A 14,180-nucleotide genomic window follows, 5' to 3' on the forward strand; every position below is an offset into this window, starting at 1 on the left:
AGTTGGAGGGTCGGAGTTGGATCAATAAAATCTTGTATATGCAATGTGACATGACATTTAATTGGTATACAAATATGGTATATGCTAAAGCTTTTTAGGCACAAAATTTATAGGACATAAAATGGTGTAGATTCCAAGTACTTCGCAGGTAACATATATAAATATAATGACAATCTCCATCTAAAATACAATGCTCAAGCTTTTTTGTAAATATCTTTTAAAAAGAGCGCTTGCAGCAGTGACATTAATTAAAATCATGTGTTTAATTTGGAAAAAGATGAGAAATGATAAGCGCTAGCATAGGAAGTAAAATATGAATTGTTTAACTGTAGTTACATATTTTATGCACTTTCTCATCAATGTGTTGGAAAAAAATAAATAATCATTAGGCCACTCGATCTATATATGAAACAATATGAAATTATAATGTTTTAAAATATAGGTGCATTTATAGTCCATATGGAAGAAGATGGACAAAATGAAGTCATGAGGGAAAAAGACCGACGGCAAAAGAGGCTAATGCAGAAGAGAGAATGAGAGAACTAATTACTCTCTTAACATGTTATCTTGGTTTTTTTTCCTCAAATTTAAAATGAATGATCAGATCTAATCTTGGACATCCAACGGCTAGGAAAAAAAATTTGGTACAGTATTGAGTCGGTGTTGTAGAATTTTCCATATTAATATTATATAATGAATATTGGAAAATTGAACCACAATTTGTAAATTTATTTTATTTTTTAATTTATTTAAACAATATTTTTCAAGACTTAAGTTTTCCATTTATTTCTCATTTGTATTAATTAATTTGCATTTTACTGAAGAAAAAAAAATCTATATTTTTATAATTATGGCATAGACCTAAAATATCAAATAAATTTGTACCTATTTAAGGGTTCTTATAATTTGCTTCCAAAAGTAGCAATCATACTCTACATTTGATATTGATAATTTCAATCACATAATCGAGTTTTAGTTGTCTAATTTAAAAATGTGACCCAACATTTGGGTCATTTAATCTAAAATACTAAAATATATCATATCCGCCACCACCAATATGATATAGGCCACCACCAATGCAAACATAGGACCACATGTATTCACTTCCACCAAAGATTTTATTGTCTCTTCTTAACAAAGATAGTCACAACTCTTCATAGCCGAGACAACCATAGTTACCTACAAAAATGTATAAGACGCGGGTCCAGCTAATGAGAATCGCAATCAACAACGAAATATTTATCTTTTTTCTTCTATTATGGATGAAGACTCTGACTGATGCATCAACTCCCCTTTAACATTAAGAAAAAAAAATCTAATAGTTAGATTTAGATAAAAGGTTTTAAAAAATAAAATATAAATATAAAAAAGTGAAATTTGTAATGAGTAATTTACATTAAAAAATTATTAATAATTAATTGAGAATTAATAGGAATGATTTTATTTTCTCACTTGAGGTGAACTATGGCCTAAAGCATATAAGAGTGAACAAATTATTTGATAAAAGTTAAAATAATTATAAAGATTGATAAAATCAAAACGAAATGAAATCAAAGTAAAATAAGTTCTTATTTACTTGACAAATAGTATAAATTCACACTGGGATGTTATTAAATTTAATAAAAGTTTAAAAATAAATCTTATACTAAAAACATAACTAATATTTCGGAACTTAAAGGTTTCACTACCCCCTCTTAATAGTTTTATTGCACTTGAATTTTAATATTATATAATGAATACTCAAAAGTTGAATAACAATTTGTAATTTTATTTTATTTTTTAATTTCTTTAAACAAATATTTTTCAAGACTTAAATTTTCCATTTATTTCTCATTTGTATTAATTAATTTGCATTTTTCTGAAGAAAAAAAATCTATATTTTTATAATTATGGCACATACCTAAAATATCAAATAAATTTGTACCTATTTAAGGGTTCTTATAATTTGCTTCCAAAAGTAGCAATCATACTTTACATTTGATATTGATAATTTCAATCCCATAATCTAGTTTTAGTTGTTTAGTTTAAAAATGTGACCCAATATTTGGGTCATTTAATCTAAAATACTAAAATATATCATATCCGCCATCACCAATATGATATAGGCCACCACCAATGCAAACATAGGACCACATGTATTTACTTCCACCAAAGATTTTATTGTCTCTTCCTAACAAAGATAGTCACAACTCTTCCTAGCCGAGACAACCATAATTACTTACAAAAATGTATAAGACGCGGGTCCAGCTAGTAAGAATCGCAATCAACAACGAAATATTTATCTTTTTTCTTCTATTATGGATGAAGACTCTGACTGGTGCGTCAACTCCCCTTTAACATTAAGAAAAAAAAAATCTAATAGTTAGATTTAGACAAAAGGTTTTAAAAAATAAAATATAAATATAAAAAAGTGAAATTTGTAATGAGTAATTTACATTAAAAAATTATTAACAATTAATTGAGAATTAATAGGAATGATATTTTTTTTTTCTCACTTGAGGTGAACTATGGCCTAAAGCATATAAGAGTGAACAAATTATTTGATAAAAGTTAAAATAATTATAAAGATTGATAAAATCAAAACGAAATGAAATCAAAGTAAAATAAGTTCTTATTTACTTGACAAATAGTATAAATTCACACTGGGATGTTATTAAATTTAATAAAAGTTTAAAAATAAATCTTATACTAAAAACATAACTAATATTTCGGAACTTAAAGGTTTCACTACCCCCTCTTAATAGTTTTATTGCACTTGAATTTTAATATTATATAATGAATACTCAAAAGTTGAATAACAATTTGTAATTTTATTTTATTTTTTAATTTATTTAAACAAATATTTTTCAAGACTTAAGTTTTCCATTTATTTCCCATTTGTATTAATTAATTTGCATTTTATTGAAAAAAAAAATCTATATTTTTATAATTATGGCACAGACCTAGAATATCAAATAAATTTGTACCTATTTAAGGGTTCTTATAATTTGCTTCCAAAAGTAGCAATCATACTTTACATTTGATATTGATAATTTCAATCACATAATCTAGTTTTAGTTGTTTAATTTAAAAATGTGACTCAATATTTGGGTCATTTAATCTAAAATACTAAAATATATCATATCCGCCACCACCAATATGATATAGGCCACCACCAATGTAAACATAGGACCACATGTATTCACTTCTACCAAAGATTTTATTGTCTCTTCTTAACAAAGATAGTCACAACTCTTCCTAGCCAAGACAACCATAGTTACCTACAAAAATGTATAAGACGCTGGTCCAACTAATGAGAATCGCAATCAACAACGAAATATTTATCTTTTTTCTTCTATTATGGATGAAGACTCTGACTGGTGCGTCAACTCCCCTTTAACATTAAGAAAAAAAAATCTAATAGTTAGATTTAGACAAAAGGTTTTAAAAAATAAAATATAAATATAAAAAAGTGATAAATTTGTAATGAGTAATTTACATTAAAAAATTATTAATAATTAATTGAGAATTAATAGGAATGATTTTTTTTTCCTATTATTAAAAAAATATTAAAATAAGTTAGATTTAGATAAAAGATTTTTTAAAAATAAAATAAAATATGAATATCAAGAAAGTGATAAATTTGTAATGAGTAATTTACATTAAAAAAAATTATTATTAATTAATTGAGAATTAGGAATGATTTTTTTTTTTCTCACTTGAGGTGAACTATGGCCTAAAGCATATAAGAGTGAACAAATTATTTGATAAAAGTTAAAATAATTATAAAGATCGATAAAATCAAAACAAAATGAAATCAAAGGAAAATAAGTTGTTATTTACTTGACAAATAGTATAAATGCATAGTGGGATGTTATTAAATTTATTAAAAGTTTTAAAATAAATCTCATACTAAACCATAACTAATCCTTCATAACTTAAAAGGTTTCACCCCCTATTAATAGTTTTATTGCACTTGAATTTTAATATTACACAATGGATAGTGGAAATTGAATCACAATTTGTAAATTTATTTTATTTTTTGAATTTCTTTAAACAAATATTTTTCAAGGCTTAAAATCTCCATTTATTTCTCACTTTTATTAATTAATGTTGCATTTAAAAAAAATATCTATATTTTCATAATTATGGTGTAGACCTAAAATATCAAATAAATTTGTACCAAGGGTTCTTATAATTTGCTTCCAGAAGTAGCAATCATACTTTACATTTGACATTGATAATTTCAATCACATAATCTAGTTTTAGTTTTTTAATCTAAAAATGTTTCCTAATATTTGAGTCATTTAATCTAAAAATATATCATATTGGTCACTCTATCAATATGATAGAGGCCACCACCAATGCAAATATGGGACCATATGTGTTCACCTCTACCAAAAGTGATTTATTATATGATTATAATAATTATTTTTGAAAAAAGTCCTATAACAAATAATCTAAAAAATAACGTGAAACTTGTCTTCTTGAAAAAATAAATTCAATTTAAAACTTTCAATATAAAAAATAATTTATTCAGCATTAAAAGTGAATTCCACGGGTTTAGTATAAAAGTAAGATGGGTAGGACAGGATAATATTCAATGCAAAAAAAATAAAAATAAAATAAAATCATATTTTTGTATTTATTTTACTAACAATAATCTTTTTAATAATTTTTTTATAATAACCAAAATTTATATATTTTGTATCTATATTTAATTCAACTGTATATTTAATGCCTGGTCTGTTCAATTAGAGCACCTTAGGAATGCCAAATTGGAAAATAATGCTTTTCTAGATGAATTTTTTGACCCCAATCCAGTTAGTAGCATAGTTGTTTGGAAAGAATTTCGCGTTGGTGCCGTTGGTAAAACCGGCAAACCGGATCATTCATTAAGTCGGCGTGTGGCGACCAGCGCATTGGCTTACCCGAATTCTTCTAAGCACGGGATCCACTTTCACAACCCAATGCCCAAGAGGGGGCTTGCGCAGGGATGCCAGCACAGGCCGCGCAAGCGCAGACAGGAGGGTCCTTCGTAGCCCATGAGAAATTGGGCCAGGTCCACGAGAAGAAATTTCATCTTGGATGGTTGGACCCGGCAGCTAGAATTTTGTCAAAACACTGGCAAATCCCATTTCATCAACACCCCAGAAGCAGATTCACGGGCTTCAACCAGTTTACCAGGGCAAGCTCCGCTCAAAATCGTTGCTTTTGAACGAATTCAATTCAAAACTCTACACCCTACATAAGATTTCTAACATGTATTTTCATGAGTTTGAGTTATTATTTTAATTGACTGAGTATAATTTTGGGTGGGAATTGGGTTGCATGCTTGGTCATGTTTGGGGGCTGCATTTTGAAAGTTTCCCATCTCACTGTGGAAAAGTCACCAAATGTATGATAATGACGCACTTAATTCACATCCATTAAAAAAAGTGAACAATATAGAATACCTTTTCAATTAGAAATATCACATATTTAAATTCCCTCGGTGAATTCCCCCTCTGAATTGCTAATTATTCTCCACTCAAAACACGAGAATTTGAATGAAGCGCGGCTTATTTAAAGTAGATGGTACAACTAATTACATTGGGGAAAGGGCAGGAGCGGCAGCAAGATCAAGATGTGAGGATGATGATTGAGGGGCAACAGGGCCAAGGGCAGCGCCGGAGCTCAATAGCTCAACCATGGATCGGTGAGGGTTGATGCGCCGTGCCTCGCAAAGGTCCGGCAAAAACACACCTGCATGTGTTCAAGGTTTAATTAATAAAAGATATAATTTAAGACATTTCAATTCTTTGATTGGAGGAGAAGGAAGGAAGACAAACGGCCATGTAAGGAAGGCATCGCAACTCTTTCACTGTAAAAGTGAAAGCCAGAGGATAATATAGAGCCTTGACATACAAGGGATCTGGCTGTCTACCTAAAAAAGCTAAAACATCTCCACCAAAAGAAAAGTATCTTGAAGGGTATAATTAGACTTTCAGTTAACGCTTGAAGAATAGCTATGGACTAAAAACTTTTGATTTTACACCTCACAAAATATTCATACAAATTTGTGATTGTGAATTATTCTATAAGAAAAAAAAAAAAAAAAAAAATTTAAAGCATATTTGAGAATTGTTTTCAAAAACAGTTTTTTTTCTTAAAAATATAAAATTATTTCCATACTCAAAAACATATTTGGTAATTTTTATTGAAAAAAAAAATTTTAAGAATTTGAAAACATATTTGATAATTTTTTGTTAACAAAAAAATATAGAACTTGAAAACATATTTAGTAATTTTTTGTTAAAAAAAAAAAAACACTTGTTGAAACAAAATATTTTCTGAAAACATATTTGATTACCTTTAAAACATATTTAATTATATTCAAATGTTTCCTTGAGGCTGAGCTGTTTTCAAAAATGACAATGATTAGATAAAAAAAATATTTGAAAACCTAAAAAATAGGTGAAAAATATTTCGAAATTTTGAATAAACTTTTATTCTGAAAAAACATAAAAATAATTCTCAAAAAATATTTTTTGATAACTGTTTTAAAGAGTGTCCCAAGCAGCCCCTTCATCCTCCTGGACTGAATCATTTTTGTAATAAAAATATGCATAAGGTAATTGGTCTGAACAAACAGATGGAGGTTGTTTTTTTAATCATAGTTTGTTTTTTCTTGTTGAAAGTTGAAACTATAGTTAGAGAAAAGGGCAAGGTGAATAAGAAGTGTTACCTTCTCCAGCGGCCAAATTGAAGTAGAGGTCAATAATGTTGGGGCAGTTGTGGTAACAATTGGAGGAACAAAGCTTGGCAGTGAATTGCGGCTCAAGAAGAGAATCAGAAGAAATTCCAACGGAGCTCCTGTCAACCCCGCATGCACTCACGCACTGATCCGTCTCGATATATTCAGACATCCTCTCAACAATCACCTCCGACGTCCTGCACTGGTACTCCATCTCCCCGTTCTCCCTTGCATATTTCTCCAACAAGCACCGCTTCCCCGAAGACGCGATCGAGAAGGCGCATTTGTCATTAGGCAATTCCTCGCATATAATCTCCCCTAAGGCCCAAATCAACAATCTAATTAATCAACCAATAAGAGAGACGAAAAGAAAAACTAATTTAAGAAAGATATCTTGAATATACATACCAAAAGCTGCATGCAGCAAGAGAGAAGAAACCAAGAAGAGAATGAATGAGGAGGGGGAGGAGGAGGAGGAAAAGGCCATAGGATTGGAGTTGTTTTCGCGTAGGCTTCCTGTAGAGAGGAAGGTGGGATTATTTTGGGATTGGGTGAATGGAAATGGGGTTTGTGAAGGAGAGTGAATTGAGGATGGTGGTGTTGTCGGGTGTGTATATAAACCAGAGAGGGTATTGGGTTGGCTATATATAGGTAGGTGTTGGGAATGCTTGTTTTGGAACGTAATAGTTTCTTCTATATTTTACGCGTCTTTTAGAATGGGCACGCGTTTGGTGGTTTACCGGCTGCCGATGCCCTCGCATATCACTTCGTATAAGTCCTCTCTCTTTATTTTTCTTGGTCTCCCACACGCTTTTTTCCATTTATTTTTTACTTTTGGTGGGGGAGCCTAATTTCAATTTTTTTATTTTGTTCTCCATACGTGCTTTCATGTTCAAACCTAACCAAGGACCCCTTTTTTGGCAGTCTAGATGCCCATTTTCCTAATACCCTTCGCTGGAAGTTTCGTTGTGGCTCTTTCTAATTGTGCCCAATAGGCTTGGACTTGGAGGCTCCAACCTAATTCGCTAGCAATAGCAGTCGGAATGCATTGAATTTGCTTGATGAAATGAGAAGTTGACGTTGTTAAATTCTTGTCTTAGTTGATCCCTTTATTCCTACAAATATGAGAGAAGGAAAAGGGTGATTATTAAAACCAGATTATCGATTTAATTTAATCATGAATATGATGGGGTAGATATTTTATGGAAGTCATTTGACTTTTCAAATACAGAATACACGTATTGGAAGCCAAACAGCTGAAAGATGAGCAGTGCGAAGAGACGACCTAGAAGACATGGAAGTTGAAAGGTCAACCTAGCTTAATATTAACGTAGAGAGACAAAATCGTGAGTTATGTTGGTTGTGACGTTGGTTAGGTTGTTCACATCCAAGGTCAGCTTGACCACCACATGTTCATTTCCATATGGTGGTGCTAAACGTGCAACACAAGTTATGGAAATTTTGGGAAGAGTTTTATGAACCTTCCCAAAATTTCCATGAGCAATGGGGTACTGTATTCCACATTTCCACGCAATGAGAACTTATTGAATTCCCTTCCAGAGTTTTTGGAAAAATATTTTTCCATGTCCAAACTTGAAATATCTATAAATACAGTACTTAAATTTTACGAATATATCAAAAAAATAATAATAAATAATGATAGATATTTTGATAAAAATATAGATAAGATAAAAATTATTTAAAATTAATGAAAATATTTGAAGAAACTAAAAAATTGATAAAATAAATAAAAAAATACATGTCAAAGTATTTTTTTAAGTATAATTTAGATAAATATGGTTAAAGAGAAAAATATTTGTAAATGAAAATATGTTGGTATTAATAATTTATTATTTATCTAATTAAATTAATTTTAATTTATAAAATACTTGAACTTAATTTTTTAGTATTTTTTAATAAATTTATATTTTTAATATTTTAAAATAAAAATATTCAAAATTAAATAAAATTAAAAGGATAAATATAAAAGTGAAGTGATAGTAATTTTTTAAAATACGATTAATGAGATAATGATGATATATTTAATATTAAAGTTATAATTTATTTAATTCAAATACATTTAATAATGTAAAATAAATTATGATGCATATATGAATTTTTAATATTTATATTTTTTATATTTAATTATCATATAAATTATATTAAAAAAATAGAAATTTATCATTGTGGTTTTTATATATTAATTAATTTTTAAAATAACATAATTAGTATTTATTTTTATTTTTTTAATAATGAATTTTGAGATATTTATTATGTATATATATTAACAAAAGAGAAGATGGTCTGGTGGTAACCAACTTGAATCCGACCCTTTTGGCCTCAACAAAATTTGAGCATTTGTGCTGGCGGGGCTGGGCTCCAAAAGTTGGTGGGCAATAAATTGAAATTTGAGTGGCAGGTTGGCTCTGAAAAATTGATGATTTTTTTTTTAAAATACCATGGAAAAATCGGCAATTTTTTGAGGCTCTTCTTCATTGCTTCCACGCGTTGCCCTACTCTCACGGTCTCACCAATAATTCGCCTCCAAATTGATATATCGTCGATATTATCAATTTTTTTTTTTGAAATTCCCTCCGATAGATAATCTATACCCAATACATGTCAATAGACCCATGATATTCCATCCAAAAAAAAACTGAAATTTCAATCCTTGTTCCACACTCATTTAAAGGTAATATGTGAGATAATCAAATATAATATTTATATATCATTAAAAGGTAGAATCTGAATAATTAAAAATATTATACAAATTTTAATTATTTTAAAATATATGTACAAAGTTATGATTTCATAAATTTGAATTTTTATTTTGTGGGTTTTTTTTTTCAAATAAGAGTGAAAAAATACTTTTTTTTTCTAAATTCTTTTATACTATCATGTTTCCATCAACTTTATGAGACTACCCTTAGTTAGTGTATTTATTCATCTTGTAATCAAAGTCTCGATTTATTGTCCAATATTATGAAGACACGCACTCTTGGAGTGTGTAATTAATTAATTATACACTAAATTAAGCTAAGTGCATATTATGAGTTGCTTTAGAACTTTCCCACATCGTGAATAAAGAGAAGAATATCATATTCACAGTGGTGGTGTTTGAAATCTTATATCATGACTTTCTAGGAAGTTGAAAATTTGGGTGAAAGAAAAATCCAAGTGGGAAGGCAATGTTCAATTTTTGTACACCATTCATGCCATTGGGCAACCTGGCTACATGTTTTTCAAACGAATGCCTAAAGTATGTGGCCCAATAGTATCAATGGCCTTTATTATGAGGTTGGTATTGGGTCACGTCCAATTCCAAATCTGGAAATGGGCCGAACATCAGCCCAGATCAACCCAACCCGTCCATTTGTTACTACCTAAGCCCGAATGAACCATGATCACAAAGCTGACCCAGGAAGGAGGATAAGTGGGGCCCAGTAAAACAGAAGTGGTTACCAGCCTCACAAGCCCGTCCTCAGCACACAACGCAATCTGCAATCTCAGCCATAATTAATACAATGGAGAAACAGCATGAAAAGGAAGCAGAGCTAGACAAAATCACTAGGAGAAAAGGAAAAACACAGAGACCATGGCTGCAACTTCAGCAACAGCAACGACAGCATCGTCACAGCTCCACTTCTCAAGCTCTCACTCAATCTCTCGTCTCTCCCCTTTCCACCTACGTGTCTATGACTCGAGGACTCTTGTCTCATTTCCAACCAACAGCAAGAGAAGGCATGGAGTCAGCGGAGTGAGGTGCATGGCCGTGGGGACGGCGTCGGAAGCAGAGACCAAGAAGAAGAGTGGATTTGAAATTCAGGCACTCACGAGCTGGTTGCTGAAGCAGGAGCAAGCGGGTGTCATTGATGCTGAGCTCACTATTGTGATTTCAAGCATTTCCATGGCGTGTAAGCAGATTGCTTCGCTGGTGCAGAGAGCTAGTATTTCCAACTTGACTGGAGTTCAGGGAGTTGTTAACGTTCAAGGGGAGGATCAGAAGAAGCTTGACGTGGTCTCCAACGAGGTATTCATCGCCTTAAAGTAGTTTCTTTGATTCATAAATCACAAAATGCATTTTCAAATTCCTCACAAATTAAAGAGTAAGGGATAAAAAAGATCTTGGCAGAGTTGTGATGATTGCTTTCATGGCAATTTGATCAGAAGTCTTCACTTTGAGCTACATACAAGCAGCCAAACAACTCTGGCAATGGTCATTCCTTGTGATTTTCACCATTAAAAACATTAAAGAACTTGGATGAATTTAAGCAAACCAACTTGGATAGTAGGTGTTCTCTAATTGCTTGAGATCGAGTGGACGGACTGGGATCATAGCATCGGAGGAGGAAGATGTACCAGTGGCCGTGGAAGAGAGTTACTCAGGCAACTACATTGTGGTGTTTGACCCACTCGATGGATCATCCAACATCGATGCTGCAGTGTCTACTGGGTCTATCTTTGGAATATACAGCCCAAATGATGAGTGCCTCGCAGACATTGGCGATGATTCCACGGTAATTCCCTGCGTCCCCCATTTCATTCCAAATCATAATTTCAAGAGGAAAAGAAACCAATTCCAATGTCCCACCATCATGAAACTACAGAGTCTAAAAGGCAAAACAAAACCAAGTTGGAACTCACTTGAGTTCCTTTGTAAAACACAATTCCATGCTAATTAAGACCAAGTACAGGGTGGGCACCATACATCTTAATCGATGAATTGAATTATAATGGCATCTGATGTCCCGCATCGCAGCTGGACTCAACAGAACAAAGGTGCGTTGTGAATGTGTGTCAGCCGGGAAGCAACCTCCTTGCCGCTGGATACTGCATGTACTCAAGCTCTATCATCTTTGTGGTCTCCATCGGAACGGGGGTGTTCGCCTTCACCTTAGACCCCATGTATGGGGAATTTGTTTTGACTCAGGAGAACATCCAGATACCTAAGTCGGGAAAAATTTACGCATTTAACGAAGGCAACTACCAATTGTGGGATGATAAACTGAAGAAGTACATTGATGACCTCAAGGACCCAGGTCCCAGTGGGAAGCCCTACTCCGCTCGATACATTGGAAGCTTGGTTGGGGACTTCCATCGAACACTGCTATACGGTGGGATTTATGGGTACCCAAGGGACAAGAAGAGCAAGAATGGGAAGCTGAGGCTCTTGTATGAGTGTGCACCAATGAGCTACTTGGTGGAACAGGCTGGTGGGAAAGGATCGGATGGTCACCAGAGAATACTCGACATTCAGCCGGTGGAAGTGAGTGTAAATCATTTACTTGATCAGCTTTTTACCCTGTTTGGTTGGAACATCAAACGATTATGATATTTTTTTTATGGTGTTTGCTGTAACTTGTACAGATACATCAGCGTGTTCCGCTTTACATCGGTAGCGTGGAGGAGGTGGAAAAACTAGAGAAGTACTTGGCCTGATTGAAATGTGAAAGCAAAGAGTTTGATTTTGTTTATGGGAGAACATGTTTTGTGGAAGTCTCTGCAGGAGCTCCCTGAATTGATAATTAATCAGTTACAAAAACTCGGAAAGGCCTAAAAGCAGGTCATTTGTGTTCTCCACTCTGTCAAAATTACTTTGTTAGATGGAAGATTCGCCGTACTGAATATATATAGAATTTAAACCAGGGTGAGGAGAGGAATGGCTTCATTCAGCCAGGTGTCACTCCTCTTCTATTCTATGATTGTGAATTGAATTCGAGTTACAAAATATAAGAGCCATGCTCCAAACTCCGGAGCTGGCTCTAAACTTCTGGGCCAAACTCCTCTGGGACTAGATTTGGGCTGATTTTTAACGCCAAGACCAACCCACAATCACCCCCTAAAAAGAAGGGCTTTCTTGAACTCCATTCCCGCTACGGTGGAGACCACCACTTCACCTTGACTTACAAATTAGATAACCTCCGGCCTAGTGTCAGGCCTGGGCTGGGTTTTAAATTTGGCCCAGCTGAGGGTCCAGACCAGCGCAATCCTGTATACATTCTCCCCAATCCCTACAGCATCTCTCCTATGTCAAATAAGCACGAGAATCGCTAAACTCATCCATGTCATTCCACTCTACATCTACCTATTTTTTTCAATAATAAAAAAAATTCACATGATGAAATTAATTTTTTCTTCAAAATCCAACTATTCCCTCCTAGGATTTGTTAAAAAAGATTTAAGGCCCATTTGGTCATGTTTTTTTATATTTGTTCTTAAAAATATTTTTTTTTATTTTGATTTTGTATTAATTCAAGTCTTATTAAAATAAAAATAAATAATTTTTAGTAAAATATAAATAACAATATTATAATAACATTGTAATTTTTTTATATATATAAAAATATGTTATTTGGTACATGTTAAAAATATATGGATAATGATATCTTTATGAAAGTATAATTAATTCTTTTGTTAAAAATAAATAATAATACTTTACAAAAATAATTGTTAATAATATTTTATTTAGAATAAGTTTTAAAAAATTAAGTTTAACATTTTTAATATATAAATGAGACACATTTTACTCCATTTGTAAAAATAAAGACGATGAAAAATAAAAAGGATAAATAATTTGTACTTAAAAAAAGAAAAGGGAGGAAGATATATATATATAATTAAATTTGTGAAACTTGAAACCTACTTAAACTTTATTAAACGGAGTATGAATTAAAAATCTCCATGTTATAAAATTTGATGAAGATGAAGAGATTTAAGACATAAATCCAAATATGAAAATATTGGTAATTATGGATATATCGGTATTTTGATTATACAAATATATGGGATAAATATTGGTGAATATTATTTCATAAATATTAGTGGAACGAAAATTATTTAAAATTGAGAAAATAAAGACTATCCTTAATTAAGAAAAACACCCAAGAGGAGGAGGGTGAATTGAGTTTTTAAAATATTTTTTTAACACAACAAGTTCAAGCACAATATACTAAAAAATAAAGAGATAAAATTAGAGAATTCAAACTCGAATTTTATAGTGGTTTGGCACTTCTTTGCCTACGTCCACTCTCCTCAATCTCCTAACCAAGTAAGGGTTCCACCAACTTGAAACTTCAACCAAGTTTCGAATTTTCTTACACTTGGATTCCGACTTCAAATGACTCTTGGACAATCTTTTCAAGATTTAAACTTCTTGAAGTCTTTAACACTCAAGTTTTATAATAAAGAAACCTTCAACCTAACTAAAAATAACTCAAATACAAAACAAAGTTAGGATGATTCACAATGATGCACTAAAGATATGCAAGTGGTGGTTTTAATGCACTAAGAAAGAAATGAAAACTTTTAAGTCATGAACAGATAGGTAAACAATTGATTGCAGGTGTTGTCTATGTTATAAATGAAGTGGAGCTTTTAATTTATAGGTTCCTAAGCTTGGGAGCCAAAAACAGCAAATGGCAGCCTCGACCAGTTGAGTTAGGGGTCGACCGATTCACTAACCGTT

At 31.9% G+C, this 14,180-nt stretch overlaps 2 protein-coding genes across 3 annotated transcripts; one reads left to right on the plus strand and one right to left on the minus strand.

The window, feature by feature from the left end:
* Window positions 1–5,378: 5,378 nt before the first annotated feature.
* Window positions 5,379–7,336, minus strand: LOC117919825. The gene is made up of 3 exons (XM_034837086.1): window positions 7,124–7,336; window positions 6,707–7,033; window positions 5,379–5,724 (listed from the first exon to the last, which is right to left on the minus strand). Exons 1-3 carry the CDS (start codon window positions 7,200–7,202, stop codon window positions 5,567–5,569), a joined length of 564 nt encoding a protein of 187 aa, XP_034692977.1. The 5' UTR covers window positions 7,203–7,336; the 3' UTR covers window positions 5,379–5,566.
* Window positions 7,337–10,260: 2,924 nt separating this feature from the next.
* LOC117919547 (fructose-1,6-bisphosphatase, chloroplastic-like) lies at window positions 10,261–12,412 on the plus strand. Of its 2 annotated transcripts, XM_034836705.1 has the most exons (4): window positions 10,264–10,745; window positions 11,008–11,232; window positions 11,475–11,981; window positions 12,083–12,412. In XM_034836705.1, the coding sequence occupies exons 1-4, from the start codon at window positions 10,311–10,313 to the stop codon at window positions 12,152–12,154; spliced, it is 1,239 nt and encodes a 412-aa protein (XP_034692596.1). In that variant the 5' UTR covers window positions 10,264–10,310; the 3' UTR covers window positions 12,155–12,412. The 2 variants fall into 2 exon arrangements, with proteins under 2 accessions (XP_034692597.1, XP_034692596.1); XM_034836706.1 differs by lacking the exon at window positions 11,008–11,232 and having other exon boundaries at window positions 10,261–10,745.
* The last annotated feature ends 1,768 nt before the right edge of the window (window positions 12,413–14,180 follow it).

This window comes from Vitis riparia, chromosome 8 (assembly GCF_004353265.1).
Source record: "Vitis riparia cultivar Riparia Gloire de Montpellier isolate 1030 chromosome 8, EGFV_Vit.rip_1.0, whole genome shotgun sequence".
Classification (NCBI taxonomy): domain Eukaryota; kingdom Viridiplantae; phylum Streptophyta; class Magnoliopsida; order Vitales; family Vitaceae; genus Vitis; species Vitis riparia.